At 52.9% G+C, this 15,888-nt stretch overlaps 1 protein-coding gene across 15 annotated transcripts in view; it reads left to right on the forward strand.

Annotated features, from left to right (window-relative positions):
• Positions 1-15,888, forward strand: part of QTGAL (queuosine-tRNA galactosyltransferase) — a 128,824-nt gene that overhangs the window by 81,213 nt on the left and 31,723 nt on the right. For 12 of the 15 annotated variants that reach the window (XR_016389023.1, XR_016389024.1, XR_004023647.2 and 9 more), the window contains one exon: positions 14,997-15,092. The exons of the other annotated variants lie outside the window; for them this stretch is intronic. Coding sequence is in view for 7 of the 12 variants with exons in the window: in XM_089901474.1 (XP_089757600.1) it covers positions 14,997-15,092 (96 nt within the window). In the remaining 5 variants the exon portion in view is untranslated. The remainder of the gene's footprint in view (positions 1-14,996; positions 15,093-15,888) is intronic. 15 annotated transcript variants of the gene reach the window in all.

A 15,888-nucleotide genomic window follows, 5' to 3' on the forward strand; every position in this document is an offset into this window, starting at 1 on the left:
CTCCTCTTCATGGCTGAATAATATTCCATCGTGTGTATGTACTGTTTATACCACATTTTGTTTGTCCGTTCACATTTTGATGGCCACTGGGTTATTTCCACCTTTTGGCTGTTGTGGCTAATGCTGCTGTGAATATTGCCCTACATTGTCTGTTTGAGTCCCTGTCTCTGATTCTTTGGGGTATATACCCAGGAATGGAATTGCAGGATCATATTATGTTTAACATTTTGAGGAATGGTAGCTGCACCGTTTTACATTTCTACCAACAATGTAAGAGGATTCTAATTTCTCTACATCCTTGTCAATACTTACTGTTTTCTGGTTTTGCTTTGTTTTTGTTTGTTTATTTTTTATAGTAGCCATTCTCACAGGTGTGAGGTGGTATCTCGTGGTTTTGATTGGCATTTCCCTAATGATTAGTGATGTTGAGCATCTTTTTGTGTGCTTATTGGCCATTTGTATATCTTCTTTGGGAAAATGTGTATTCAAGTCCAAGTGTGCAGGGTCCGGAGTGTTCACTTCCCTTCTCCTATCCCTGATGTGCAAAACCCCATGTATTTCTTTTTTTCAATAACTAACTTCTGGGGGATCGTTCGTTATATTTTATACTACTTGAATCAAATATGTATTTCTTTAAAAGAAAAAATGTTTAATGATTTAGGGTAAATATTTTAAAGAAAACAATCATGAATGTGTCTTCTGGACATTCTCTCATTTTAGGGAAGGTTTTTAAATATGGCTTGTCTTGTTTAATTCTGCATTTAATTGATTTTTTTAAAACCTCCAGTCCTGGGGAGTTCATGATAAAAAGTTCTTGCTTAAGCATTGCATTTGATTTCTCTGAGTCTTGATTGGAGAAGGAAGAGAGGAAGCAGAGAGCTGGAGAGGCCTCCTGCTGCCCCTGCTGGAGCACGAATGGGTCTGAGTCTCCGCACGGGGTGCTAGGGCTCTGAGTCAGATGACCTTCAGCAGGACCAAGGGCACAGCCAGGCCAGGGTGAGGAGGTCTGGGGCCCTTTCTGTTGGAGCTGTGATTGGAGCCAAAATATCCCCAGATGTGGTTAAGGATCATTCAGGGTGAGATGTTTACTGGAGGAGACGCCAGTTCATGGGAAAGAGGTGAGAGTGAGGAACGGCAAGTGCAGCCTGAGAAACAGAGAGCCCCTCAGGGTTTGCGGCCCCAGCGAAGCTCAGTGAGAGGCATGAAGGCCGAGAGGTGCCCTGGGAGTGGCGGGTGGGGACGGAGGCCCCTCTCTTTGTTCTTTGTAGAGTGAGAGAAACATTACGAAATGCTTTGGAAACTGTTCTGTCTTGTTCAAATAGGATTGGGGTGGGAGGTGGGGTGAGGTGGGGAGTCAGTAAGACCGAGAGAGTATGAAGCTTTAACAAATGTCTGGGAAGGAGCAGCTCCGAAAAATTATAGGTGTTCTGCTCTCAGCAATTATGTATAATCTGAAATGATTCTGTGTAAATTGGGTTTTAAGGAAATCTCCATGTCACTGCGGGGGGGACTGCCCTGCAAAGCTGGCTCCGAGGGAGGCTTTGTTGCACATTCAGAAAAAACCTTCCTCCTTCCCCCACCCTCCTCCCCTCCCCCAAAGGGAGGTTGAAGAGGGAATTTGGAGATCAAAGCACAGAGCCAAGAAGATCCTTATGCAACAACAAGTCCTAGAGGAGGGGTCCCAGAGGAGGGGTCCTGACGCAGCCCATCACCCTCTCCCTTCTCTTCTCCCAAAATCATGTAGTGTGGTTGGAGGACAGACGGGAGGCCCTGGGGCAGGACCACCAGGACTGCAGAGAGGGCAGCGGAATGTGGCCTGTTTGTAACCACGCAGCCCAACTGCTCCTAAATGTTGGGAGGAGGGGCCCCAGCTGCCCCAACGGGATGAAACCCGGACGTGGGGTGAGGTGGTGCGGGCGGGGGCGGCGCCCCCAGCCTGGGCACTTCTTGCTCTGAGGACGGTGGGAGGTGAGCAGAGGGTGGGTGTGGACCGTCGGAGAGGGCAGATGGGGGCCGTGGGACTGCCCACCTCGATCCCATGGTTGGGGAGGTCCGGGTCATGCCCATCAAGGAGTGTGAGCCCGTGACTGTTCCAGATGCCTCACACCTATTGACGGTGCAGCCCCGACCCCCCTGAGGTCAGTACCGTCACGAGGAAACAGCGGGGGAAGTTAAGGAGATTGCCCAGGACTCGGGGTGGAGCCCACTGTCCAGGTCCCTGCTGGGAGTGACCTCCCCCTCAAGCTCACCATATCCAGGGCAAAGTCACCATCTTTGACACCCACCATCCTCTGTGGCCCCAGCGCCCAGGGTGTGGGTGCCCCACCTCCGCCAGCAGCACCCCTGGAACAGACATGTCTCTCTAGCCTCCCTCCACCGGTCCTGGTCATTGCTAAGCCCCCTGTGCCCCCGCCCATCCTCTCCTGCCTGTAACACACAGGGGTGACTTGGGTTGGGTTCCCCAAAGCAGAGCTCAAGACCGGAAGGAGGTGGGGGAAGCAGACAGGGCAGGCCCAAGGCCAGCCGCAGGCAGCTCCACGGGGATGCTGGACCATGACCCACACACCCAGCTGGAGGGATGGCACTTCTGTTCCCCCACATCAGAGGTTCGCCAGCTTTGCCGCCCCCAGGGACATGGTGTAACCCTGGCATTTCTAGAGGAGGGGCTCCTGTCCCCCTGAGGGCAGCTCCCCAAGGGTGGGTGCAGCTTGACCTTAATGTAATGAAAAGGATAATTTTTCCCTGGAGTTAGTTTAATAATTTCCTCAAATAATGACAGGAGGGCTTTTCCTGACATTGTCTTTTTATCGTTATCACTGACTCAGTGTTGGGTGGCTGGCAGCCAGCTGGGCCCCGGGGGCGCTAAGTGCTGAGCCGGCTTCAGGGAGAGCAGTGCCCTTGGCATCCGTTACAAGGAGGCTGGGAGTCGGGGTCCACCTGGCTCAGTGTGCCTACTGCTGCCGTGGGATCCCTGGCGTCTGCCAAGTTAAAGAGCTGTTTCAGGGGCTGGGTTGTGCCCACGTCAAGTCCACCCAAGAATGCGGTTGACACGTGAGCCGTCAGGCTGACGAGGGGCGGCCGTCAGGGCAACGCGGAACCTCCTGGCGGTGCCGGTGTAGGGTGGCGACAGCCCGTGGTCTGCAGGGCGGCGGAGGCCTGCTGCTGCCCCATGGCCCACGTCCCCCGGCATCCTCCCGCTGAGGGCCCGGCCGGCACAAGTGGGGCCCCTACAGGCAGAGCCGGGAGAGGCAGGAGGCGTGGCAGTGCTGCCGTCCCCTTGCTGGGCCCCGCCTGCCTCTCATACACAGGGGCAGCGGGTGCCGGGGGGTCCTGGCTGCTGCCCTCTTACTTAGCTTACTTAGGCCCCAGATTTAGGGCCTTTTCACAGCCTTGGCGCAGGCCACGTCCCCCTGTGGACCCCACCCCTCTGGCTGGCCCAGAGACTCTCCAAGGCCTCCCACCCCTACGGGTGGGTCAGTGTGCGATGCTCTGACCTCTGACCTCTAGCATCCCACAGCTGAGTCTGACCTAGAGAGGTCTGTGGGACCTCCGACTCCTCGTGACCTCGTCACGTGGTCTCTGGGGGCCAAGGGCCTGCGGAGCCAAGGGTGGGATGGCGAGGCACAACTGACAGTCACCGGGCTGCCCCTCCCTGGGGACTTCAGTTGAAACAAGTGTGTGCATCCTGCCCAGGACGCTGCGTCCACCTCTGCCCGTGCACTCGGGGCTCTCTTGGTGCAGTCAGCCCCTCACAGAGTGTCCACCCACTGCTTTCGCATCACGGTGGACACTCGCGGCCATGTGTACCTGCACACGTGTGAGCAGAGCACATGCACAGGCCTGATTCTCTCAGGTGGGTCCCACTCTCTGGCTCTCACCCGATCACCCATTGGACACTCGCTGAGCCCTGTGGCGAGCGGGACACCGCTGGGCACTGTGGTTAGAGGGGAAAACAGGACAGACACGCCCCACCCAGCCATGGAAGTGCAAACAGCCAGGAGTTCGGGTGGTGCTGGGCACACCAGCCGCCTCGTGTGGTGACTTGGAGCTTCCGACGCGAAGAAGGGATGGGCCCTGGGCCAGAGGCGCCTCCTGGCCCAGACGTGGGCTGGACCGCTGGGCCTAGACGGCAGCACTAGGCCCCAGGAGATCTGAGAGGTGGTTCTCAGGGCCAGCACTGCCCGCTCAGCAGGCGAGGGAGCCACATGGGTGCTGCCCATCCCAAATCCACCCCCAAGTTGGGAGCAAAATGAAGGGGTTGTTCTGCAGCAGCTGGAACCAGCTGCGTGCACCCCCTCAGGTCCCACCACCTGGGCAGGTCAGCAGCTCGCCTGGGCAGTGTGTGCCTGTAGGTCGCCAGGTCAGACCCTCACCTGCCAGTGAAAACCAGTCAAGCCGCCAAAACCTTTCCTCCACCACCGGCTGCGTCAACATCGTAAGTGGCTCAGCAGATGTTTCTGGAACCAGGATTTTACATTTACCAAATGTAAATCAGGCTCCATCCACGTGGGATGAGTGTGGATGCGTGTGAACTGAAATGCTGGCCCTGCAGCCCAGCGTCCTGTGGGCAGAACTGCCCATGTGGAGCTCTTGGCCAAGGCGTCCCCGTCCTGCATTGCCTGTGTGGGTGTCACGCATGTGCTCTGTGTCATCCATGCAGGAGGTGGGCTGGCAGAGCTCCCACCCCTTGGGGGGACATCATGAGGCCGAGAGGCCGCAGAGCACAGAGAGGTGTGAGGACACGTGGGGTGTCGTGGTCAACACGGCACCATGTGCGGTTCTCGGGACATGAAGCTGCTTCTAAACCTGCTGTAAACCCTTGGTTTCTCTCTCATTTTAGGGGGGAGCCTGAGTGTTCTGCATTTCGTTCTCAGACTTGACTTTTATGTCGTCAGTATTGATTTTCTACTCAAAATATTTTATTTTGTTTTCTTTTTTCTTTATTTGGTTGCACCAGGTCTTAGTTGCGGCAGGCGGGCCCCTTAGTTGTGGCTCGTGGGCTCTTTAATTGTGGCTCGCCAGCTCCTTAGTTGCGGCTCGCTGACTCCTTAGTTGTGACATGTGAACTCTTAGTTGCGGCATGCGTGTGGGATCTAGTTCCCTGACCAGGGATTGAACCCGGGCCCCCTGCATTGAGAGCGCAGAGTCTTAACCACTGCGCCACCAAGGAAGTCCCCAAAGTATTTTAAAAATTGTGCCCAGTGCTGTAGCCTGCCCGTTGTAGGCTGTAGTGTTTTCTTTCTTAATCCCACTTAGTAAGTTACTTTTTAGTGCTTTAGTCCTTGGGGGACACACTGACCGCATATCCGGGAATGGACGTGGGCCTTCTCTTCTGTTCTCTCTGATTAGGATTTGGGATTTTAAGGTCTATCTGAAATATTATTAATGTGTATTATTCAGTTCATTTGGGAGCAAGATTCCAAACCCTGGCAGTCATCTTTTTCTTCCAGAGAAGAGTATCATATTAAAGCATTAAATCTACCCTCCGTCCATTTCCTCCATAGATTCAGAAAGAGCAGGTGGGCCTGGTTCCTGGTGCTGGAACGACTCAGTGAAATAAAATGATGATACATAAGCGTGGGCGAGAAGGGTTGATGAATCTGACTGCTTCCCTGGGCCATGTGTAACCAGTTCTTGTGTGATGGCTTGTGAGTAAAGGGGTGCCCAAGCCCATGATCCTCTGTTCTGCAATACTTCCAGAAAGTTCAGTGATTCAGACAGCCTGAGTGCCCTTCTGGGGCCTTTCCTGCCAGGGCCTATGGGATGGAGGACCATTGCAGGCCAGCGTGCTGTCTCGTAACAAACATTTATTTTACCAAGTGTGCGTCTGTGTAGGCCTGACACTTGGGTTCCTTGAACGAACCACACGTGAGAACACTTCCCGGCAGCGTCCTCAACAGCTGTTGAATATTCATATGCTGGAAGCCTTGGTGTCTTTTCTGAAAGAGCTGCTGGCAAATCTCTCTGGAACTTCGAATGATTCCCTCCATCGGCCCAACGCTGGAACTGAAAGTGGAATATGTTTCCAGGACGCGGATGTTTCCCTGGGTTCAGTCTGAAGGTCAGATGAGAAAGTGCACAGGCCCCTCCTTGTGGGGAGAGACGCGACGGAGAACACAGCAAAGTGACCGATGTGCACGCGGGCGCCGGAGCTGGCAGGATGGGGGAGGTCTGCTCTGGGCCTCAGGGACTGTCCCTTTGGGGCCAGCGTGCAGCCCACGAACAACACGCCTGACCCGTGGAGGGCTCTCCAGGTCCGGCCGCTATGATGGTTCAGCCACAAAACTGGAGGAAACAGGCCCAAACCTTTGCTGCTCGGCTGACAGCTGCTCCGCGGGAGTTCTCGTTCTGGATGTGGGGTTCGTGGGGCCCTAGGCACCTCCAGCCCCGTGTCCTTTCTGGGGACGTAGGGGGTGCCCAACGGCAGCTACAGAGGACTCCGGCCCTGAGTGCCATGCCCCACTACCCAGCTCTGGGGGTGACCCTCTTCCTCCCCTCCCTCCACACCAGCCCTGGACGGGGCAGGGCTGCCTGTGGCACTTCTAACTCCTTTTACCTTCTGGTCATGGTATTTCCACCACTTAGGCCACCCAACACACACACACGTTGGTTCTACTTATGTACTGCTGCTTAACCAGCGACTCCAAACTTACTGCTTAGAACAACTTGTCATTGGTAACGGTTTGTGGATTAAGTGGGCAGGCGAGTCTCTTGGGCTTGCGGTGGGCTGGGGACCAGGGCTGGGGGTATCTGTGGTGTCTTTCCCCCCAGATCAGGCACCTGGTCTGCTTGGCTGGAGCAGCTGAGAATTTGTCCATTTTATCTGGCCATTGAATTTATTGGCATAAACTTAATAATGTTCCTTTACTCTGCTATTAATGTCTGTAGGTTTTATAGTGACTTAGGTTCTTTTATTCCTCATACTGATCATTTGTGTCTTTTATCTTTTATTTCGATCATATGTAAGTTAGTGATTTGTCAATATTATTGGGTTTTTTTTTTTTTTTGAAGAATAAGCTTTTGGTTACTCTTGATTGTTCATTTTCTGTTTCATGGATTTCTGCTCTTGTATCTATTATGTCCTTTCTTCTGTTTACTTTGCTCTTTTCCTCTCTTAAGGTGGAAGCTTAGATCATTGGTTTGAGACCTTCTTTTCTAATATAAGCATTTCAAACTATAAAAGTTTCTCTAAATATCGTTCTGGCTGCATTCCACGATTTTGATGTGTGGTTCCTTTCTTTTTGGCCTAAAATCTTTTCTGAGTTTCTTGGGTTTTTTTCTCTTCGACCCATGGAAATTTAGAAGTACATTGTTTTAATTTCCAAGTATTGGAGGTCCTGACAAAGCAGTAAGCAGCGCAGGGGGGCGGGCTTGTGCTCACGGAGTCCACAGCCACCCAAGGCCCGACCCTCAGCCAGTTCTGGTGAAGGCCTGGCTCTTCTCTGACTAAACCCCTTCCTTCTTGCCGGAGCCGCCCGTCGTCTGAACTAGCCTCTGCCATTTCCGTGCATTTCCTCCTGCTTCATGGGTCTGAACCGCTAAAGAACAGATTGAATTGTCTGGGGACAGATACTTAGAAATATGATGTGATACAGCAGAAATCGACACAACATTGTGGATCAACTATACTTGAATTAAAAAAAAAAAAGAAAGAAATATGACATGAGCCACAAATGCAAGCCAAAATATAATTTAAAAAAATTTTAATAGTTAACACTAAAAAGGTAAAAACAGATGAATTTAATTATAATAATATTTTATTTAATCTAGTATATACAAACTATTATCCTTTCAACGTGATCATTATGAAAATATCAACGAGATATTTTACATTCTTTTTTTCATAAGTCTTCAAAATCTGATGTGCATTTTACACTCACAGCCTCATTTCATGTGCCTGTGTGCCTGGGGACTGGGTCTGTTTTCTCTGGTCAGTCCCACAACCGGGGGAAACAGCTGGAAATCAGGTGTGCAGCTGCAGAGTCACTCGCCAGAAAACACATCTGGGGTTTTGGCAAGTAAGCATTGAAAACAGGAAGCTCAGTTTTGCTTTGTAATGGTTTCCAAATAACAGTGTGAAATCTGCTTTTTTCTGACAGGGGAAGTTATGGAGCACGTTTCTTGGGACTGATGTTTTGTATTTGCTAGAAAATGCTGGGTGCAGAGGGCCTCAGGGGCCCTTCTGTGGCATTTCTCGGCGATAGGCCTGGTTTCCTGGACCCTCCAGGACGCCCCCCGCCGCCGCCCAAGCACCCAGATGCTGGGATGCTGGGAGTCACGCGTCTCAGAACTGCACTGATGACTTTAGGACACTCGTGCTGGCAGGTTCCTTGGTGGCAGCAAAGATTTTGTTAAAGACTTTTAAAGTTTGTGTCTTTGCACCTCAGCCGCAGGCACCACTGACCTGATCTCTGTTGCCAGTGATTAGAATTCACATTTTTAGGATTCCACACAAATGAAATTGTGGTGGCTGCTCTTCCCTGACGTTCACCTGAGTTGCGTGCATATCAGCAGCTTATCTATTTGCTGGGGTGCGTCCATTGCGGCTGCACCTCAGTGTCCGGCCACACATTGTTGATGAACGTTTGGGTTCAAACAGTTTTTGTCTGTTGCGCAAGAACATTCGCAGACAAGCTTTGTGTGGCGTGTGCCCAGGAGTGGCGTGGCTGGTTGTGCGGAGTGTCTGAGCATCTGCTCAGCTGCTTTGCAAAGTGGTTCTGTCTCACCGTCCCTCCTGCAGTGTGTACGATTTTCACTTGGTGTTGTCAGTCTTTTTAATTGTAGCGTCTTGAGGGTGTAGTGTGTTTCATCACAGTTAAAATTTCATTTCCCTTCCTAACTAGATACCAGGAGTATTCCTCCCATCCCCCCACCCCACCCCACCCAGGTGTAACCACCAAAAACGTTTGCAAACATTTGGGGGGGCGGTGGGCGCACTGGCAATGTTACCTTAAATGGAAAAAGGGTCTTTGCAGATGTGATTGAGGAGTTTGAGACAGAGAGATTGTCCTGGGTTACCCAGGTGGGGCGTAAATGCCATCATAAGTGTCCTTATAAGAGGGGGCAAAGGAGATTTGACCCAGAAAGACGAGGAGGCACCAAGCTGCTGGCTGTGAAGACAGGAGAGGGACTGTGAACCAGGGAGGGCGAGGGATGCTGGCAGCCTCCAGAAGCTGGACCAGGTGAGGAACGATGGTGCCCCTGCCTCTGAATGGAGGAGGCCCTGCTGACACCCCAGTCTCACACTGCGAGACTCATTTAGAACTTCTGCCCTCCAGACTGTATGAAAATAAACTACTATTGTTTTAAGTCACTAAGTTTGTGGTAGTTTGTGACAGCAACCACAGAAAACTAGTACAATTACTGCAAGAAATTAAATAAGACCTAAGTGAATGGGAGATACACGGTGCTCATGGGTTAGAGGACTCAGTGTTGAGATGTCCATCCTCCCCAGATTGATCTGTATGTTCATCGTGGTCCCCGTCGATATCACAGCAGGGTTTTTTTTAATAGAAATTGACAAACTTATTCTAAAATTCGTTGGAAATACAAAGGCTTTAGAATAGCCAAAGTTCACCTGAAAAAGAACAAAGCTAGAGGACCAGCACTGCCTGACGCTAATCCAGACAGTATGTGTTGGCATAAAGACAGACAAACAGATCAAAGGAATAGACTAGAGTCCAGAATTGACCCGTGTGTACACAGACAACTGGGTTTTTTAATAAAAGTGCAAATGCAGTTCACTGGAGAAAGAGCATAATCCTTGAACAGATGAAAAACGTGGATAAAATGGGACTTTAAAACCTCACACCATATATGAAAGTTAACTCAAAATGGACCCTAGAACTAAATGTAGAACTTAAAACTATAAAACTTCTAGAAGAAAACAGAAAAATATCTTTGCAACCTTGGGTTAGGCAAGAAAGTTCTCAGATAAGATACCAAAATCACAATTCATAAGAGAAAAAAATGGATAAATTGGACTTCATCAACGTTACAAACTCCTTACCATCACCCTTCTGCTTTCCGTAAAGAATATGGGAGTAAAATCTCTGAGGGGGGAATGAAACAGGAGGGAAGGGGGCAGAGCACAACCTTTGAAAGAATGAGGACATGACATAAACGGATTAGAACCAAATGGGTACAAATTGGCAGACAAGTTGACTTCCACTAGACCTTGAACCTCAGTATACGCTCACTGTAACACATCAGGCAGCTAAATGACACACCCACAGGCGTCATGACAGTTCCAAGACTGACCATAAGGTTCAAAAAATGGGCGGTGGCCCAATTCCTGGAAATCCCCGCCCCTTCCCAAAATAGCTGGAATACTCCTCCCACTCATTAGCCTATGAAATTACCCACCCCTATAAAAACTGACAACCCCACACCCTGGTGCCTTTCTCACCTTCTGAGATGGCCCACAGTCTGTCTGTGGAGTGTGTTTCTCTCTAAATAAATTCAGTTCTTACCTATCAAAAAAAATTTACAAACTTCTTTGAAAGACATTTTTTTGTTTTGTTTTGTTCTTTAATTATTTATTTTTGGCTGTATTGGGTCTTCGCTGCTGCGAGCGAGCTTTCTCTAGTTGTGAAGAGCAGGGGCTACTCTGTTGCAATGCGTGGGCTTCTGACTGCGGTGGCTTCTCTTGTTGCGGAACACGGGCTCTAGGTGCACAGGCTTCAGTAGTTGTGGCATGTGGGCTCAGTAGTTGTGGCTCGTGGGCTCTAGAGCACAGGCTCAGTAGTTGTGGCACACAGGCTTAGTTGCTCCACGGCATGTGGGATCTTCCCGGACCAGGGCTCGAACCCGTGTCCCCTGGGTTGGCAGGCAGATTCTTAACCACTGCGCCACCAGGGAAGTCCTGAAAGGCATTGTTAAGAAAATGAAAAGACAGGCCAGGGGAATGGGAGAAAATGTTTACAAATAATATCTGATAAAGGACTTGTGCCCAGACCTCTGTAGGACTCTCAAGACTCAGTGATAAGAAAACAAACATCCCAATAAAAAATGGGCCAATGATTTGAATAGATGCTTCATCATATAAGGTATATGGATGGTAAATTAGTTCAGCATCATTAACCATTAGAAAAATGTTAAGTCCACCATGAGATACCGCAGCACACCTATTAGCACGTCTAGAAGATAAAGGCTGGCCATCCCAAGTGTTTGCGAGGATGTGGAGCAATGGGAGCTCACACACCGCTGGTGCGAATGCAGATGATCCAACCACTGTGGAAAACAATTCAGCAATTTTTTTTTGAAAGCTCACCGTACAACTGCCTCATCATCCAGCCACTCCCTCCTGGGTGTTTACCTGAGAGAAATGGAAGCCTCTCCACCCAGAGGCTTACACACAGATATACCCACAACACAAACTGGGAGCAGCCTGCGTTCACTAATAGGCGAATGGAAAAACAGCTGTAGTTCTGAGCGAACAGGTGGTACTGAGTGCGAGAAACCAGAAAAGAGCACTACTGCATGACTCTATTTATGTGAAATTCTGGAAAATGCAAGCTAACTTATTTATGATAGAAAGCAAATCAGGGAATTTCTTGGTGGTCCAGTGGTTAGGACTCCGCACTCTCACTGCCAAGGGCCTGGGTTCGATCCCTGGTTGGGGAACTAAGATCCCACAAGGCACTCAGCCAAAAAAAAAGCAAATCAGCAACTGCCTGGGGAGGGAGACAGGGAGCTCACCAAGGGGGACAGACAGGGCCATGAGGAAGCTGGGGAGGGGGTTTGTATGCTGGTCACGTTCATCAGACTTTAAATATGTACCGTGTATTGCATGTCAATCATAGTCAACAAAGCTGTAAGAAAGTCATTTGAGTCGCCCTTTACACAACCAAGAGGAGATGTCAGTGGGCAGCCAGGTCTGTGGTCTGGAGCTTGGGGGCAATTAGGAATGAATGGTCAGTGCTGATGGGCTCCTGGGTGGGAGGGTCCGTGGAGCAGGGCTCTGGATCACCTAACACTGGGGGTCAGGCTGGAGCAAAGCTGGAGGTCACTGAGTGTCTGTGTCCCCCATTCCTGTATCGAAGCCCTGACCCCCTCCAATGTGATGGAATTGGGAGGTGGGGCCTTTGAGAGTCACTAGGGTCAGCTGAGGCCGGGAGGGTGGGGCCCCGTGATGAGCTGAGTAGCACAGACGCTGGCGCTCTTGCTGCCGCGTGGGGACCTGGGGAGAAGGCCGCCTGCAGGCTGGGAAGAGGCCCCACCAGACCGGACCCTGAGCTGTGGCGTGAGCCGCCATCCGCGGTGTCCATCTCAGCAGCGCCGGCAGAATGAAGCTTCACAGGTGAGCCGAGCCCGTGTGTATTAATCAAACATTCGGCTCGGAGGCCTGGGGGCTGAGAGTGTGTTAGAATCAGTGGGTAGTAGGAGCACATGGTGGTCACGTGACGAAGCCAACGCGGCCAGACGCAGTGCCCGTGCTCGGGGGTGGGGGTGGCGGTGGCTGTGGCTGTAGCCAGCCCCGCGTGGGGACCTCAGCCCTCCTCCGGGGTCCTTGCCCGAGCCGCCCCCACCCTCTGAGGCTGCAGCGCCACTGGGTGTGGGAGCTCATGTGCTGGGCTGAGGAGGGTGTGGGCATCCCCTGCCCCATGCCCCTGATCAGAGTGGAAGTGAGCTGACTTAGGTACCCGGGGTCTTCAATTCCAGCACATCCCTCTCGCGGGTGGTGGGCTAGCCCTCGGGGCCGCCTGCCCAGGGCAGTGGGAGTGGGGTGTGTGTCTGTGTGTGTGCGTGTGTGCGTGTGTGCCTGTGCAAGGGGCTTGTCGGGGTTGAAGGCTCTGTGCCCGGAGCCTGGGGCCAAGAGAGGCAGGGTGTTTGGAGCTCCCTGGGAACCCCTTCCCTCCTGGGGGCTGCCGTGCTTCTCCCTCCCTGCCTTGGACCCTGACCCAGACGTCAGAGCGGGCAGTGCAGCCGAGGGGAAGAAAGGGAGCCTGGTGCCCAGATCCTTCATGCCCCCCAAGTGTCAAGGGAGAGAGCCCTGTGTTCTGGTCTCTAGCTGTTGGCAGAACTTCCGTGGCCCAGGCTAGGGGTAGTGGCTGCTGGCAGGGCAAATCCCAGAGAAGCCAGGAGCCGCCCTCGGCCCCCCGGTGGGCTGGCTGGACTGGCCTGAGCCCGCGGGGCAGTGGAGGCAGAATCGTGACCAAGCCAGGGAACTGGCCCTGGAGTCCTGCTGACCTGCCTGACGCTCTGGGGCCTGGCCATGTTTCACATGTGGGGGACAGGAGGTCTGCCCTGGCCACTTGGACATGTGATGTGAGTGCAGTGAGCGACCCAAACGGGCCATTCGTGGAAGAAAGGTTGGTTTTCTTCTAAGACAGTTTTGGTCAAGATTTCTTGTAATGAGTCGCTGGGATTTTAGAGGCGGGATACGCTCATTAAGCCTAGGCCACTTTCTCCCGAGGGCTCCACGGCGTCCCCCGGCCAGCTGGTCGGTGGCCAGTCTGGACAGAACCTGGGCCCCCTGCTCTGCCACAGGATGAGGAAGGGGGACCCAGTGGCAGCCTCGAGGGGACAGACAGCGGCACCTGTGTACAGAGGGCGGCCGAGGGGCTCACTGCCCTCTGGGACCCCTACACGCTACACTTCACACACCAGGTTAAAACATGGGATTCGTTCACGTGCACATAACTCAGTTTAAACGGTGACTAGAACTGATGCCTGGCAAATTTCTAGAAGGGTTGTTAAGACCCTCACAAGTTCTGTCTTGCTGGAAACCACATTTAAAACTCAGAACCTGTGGGCTTCCCTGGTGGCGCAGTGGTTGAGAGTCCGCCTGCCGATGCAGGGGACACGGGTTCGTGCCCCCGTCCGGGAAGATCCCACATGCCGCGGAGCGGCTGGGCCCGTGAGCCATGGCCGCTGAGCCTGCGCGTCCGGAGCCTGTGCTCCGCAACGGGAGAGGCCACGACAGTGAGAGGCCCGCGTACCGCAAAAAAAAAAAAAAAAAAAAAGTTTAAGAAAAATTAAAGTAAAACGAACTGTTTTCCTTTTTGGTATACAGCTTTGTGAGTTTTAGCACATGTGTACATATTTGTGTAACCACTACAACCCAGCTTTGTTTTTGTGTAAAATGGTGATAAATGTTTGGACCTCACCCTCATTAATGTTCCCCAGCTTTAAAAGAAGCCCAGTGACCTGTGTGATCGAGGTTGCATTCGCTCACAGCAAAACCCAGGCTCAGGTCACACCTGTGGCTCAGACGCAGAAGCCACTTGGGGTGCCGAGCGAGGTGGTGGTGGAATCACCTTGAAGCAAAAGTGCTGAAGAGATGCTTGCTCGGGGCTGAGCGAGCTTGGCGGGCGTGGGCCGCATGCGAGGGGCGACCTGTCCTGAGTGACCGTTTGCTGCTGGACGTTCACAAGCCACGTCCAAATACAGAAGAAACGTCCCAGGCACAGAGGGACGCGGGTCTGTCCATCCTGCTCTGTTCCAGCTCAGCTTCTGGCCTCTGGCTCCCTGTCCCCACAGTGCGCTCACAGCCTCTCACTGTCAGTGATTCGGGTCCAGGACGGACCGAACGTCCGCCAGGTTCTCACAGAGTCAATGGTGCAAGTGCAGATTTTATAACATAGTAGAAATAAAGTAAGACTGCAGAGCCCCCGAGCCCAGCTGTCCACCAATGGTGCTGGACATGGTGAAGAAAGCCCCACATGGTGGACGTGCAATGCCTTGTCATCCCTCTTCATTTTAGATGCTTGTTTTCGTTAACTGGCTCAAGCAGTGATTAGAGCATGCCCCCCGAGAACCCGGGTGGTTCATCAGCCACAGAACAGGACCTGGGGAGACTTTGAGCCCATCTGTCAGCCTTGGGAGCTGGACACCACTGACCTGGCTCTAAAGCCCCTTGAACCTTTGTACCGACAGGGAAGGGATGTGCACATTTGCTTGTCACCTTCTGAGTGACTTTGTGGGAAATAACCTGTGGGTTGTGTGATGAGCTGTTTTTCTCTGTTAATTGTGTCCATACTAATTGCTTCCAGGTGTTTACCTCCAATGGCCCCACCGTGATCATGCCCACCTGGTTCTGCTCCCGAGCCTGGTTCTCCCACGTGGGCCCATTTGACGAGGGCGGGCGGGTAAGTGCGTGTCCCGTGGATTCCTCCTCTGGGCTGGGCGGGGCCGGGCTGGGCCGCCGTCCCCCCGTGAGGGCCTTTGCAGCGCTTCCTGCTTCCCGGGCCGGGCGTGCTGAGCCTCCCAGGGTGCAGCCGGGGCACCGCTTGGCCCGTGTTGTGCGGGAAGCAGGGGATTTCTGTGTGAAGGCTGTGGGCGCCGGGCGTCTTCTCCTGGCTCACACCTGCCCGGCCCTGGTTGCCTCATCCTGCTTTAAGAGCTGTTTGTGGGAAACCGCAGGAGGTGGGCAGTGTCATTCTGCCACCCCTGGACGGCAGCGGGGGAAGAGCTCCCCAGTTCTCCCGTGGCCGGTGGCCCTGGGGTGTTCGGGTCCAAGCTGGCCTGGCTCTTTCGTCTGCACCCTCGCCTACCTGAGGGGCCTCACCTGCAGAGCGGGGCCCACGCTGGTCTCCGGGCTCCGGCCTAGAAATGGGGACGCGACGCTGACCTGCGCCCCTCCCACCCCGACAGTCTTAAGAGTGAGCACTCTGACACCGATCAGAAGGTAAGCCTGAGGGTTAGTTTATTTTCCCTTAACCCCCCCGCCCTTAAATTGGCTTTGAGATCATGAGTTCTGGTCCTCGTGGTGGAAGGGGTGGGCCAGGCATGTTAAGGCCCATCAGGCTGGAAGGTGGGGGTAACTCAGGCCCAGGCTCACCGTCTGCCCCAGGACCTTGGCCACGGTCCTGCCTGCTCTGAATGTCCTCTCCGCTTCGGGGGGACCTTCACTGACTGCACAGGGGCCGCTTGGAGCCAACCCCC

The sequence above is a fragment of the Delphinapterus leucas genome, chromosome 19 (assembly GCF_059928025.1).
Source record: "Delphinapterus leucas isolate spDelLeu-1000000601 "Yukka" chromosome 19, BTC_Dleu_Yukka2, whole genome shotgun sequence".
In the NCBI taxonomy this organism is placed as follows: Eukaryota; Metazoa; Chordata; class Mammalia; order Artiodactyla; family Monodontidae; genus Delphinapterus; species Delphinapterus leucas.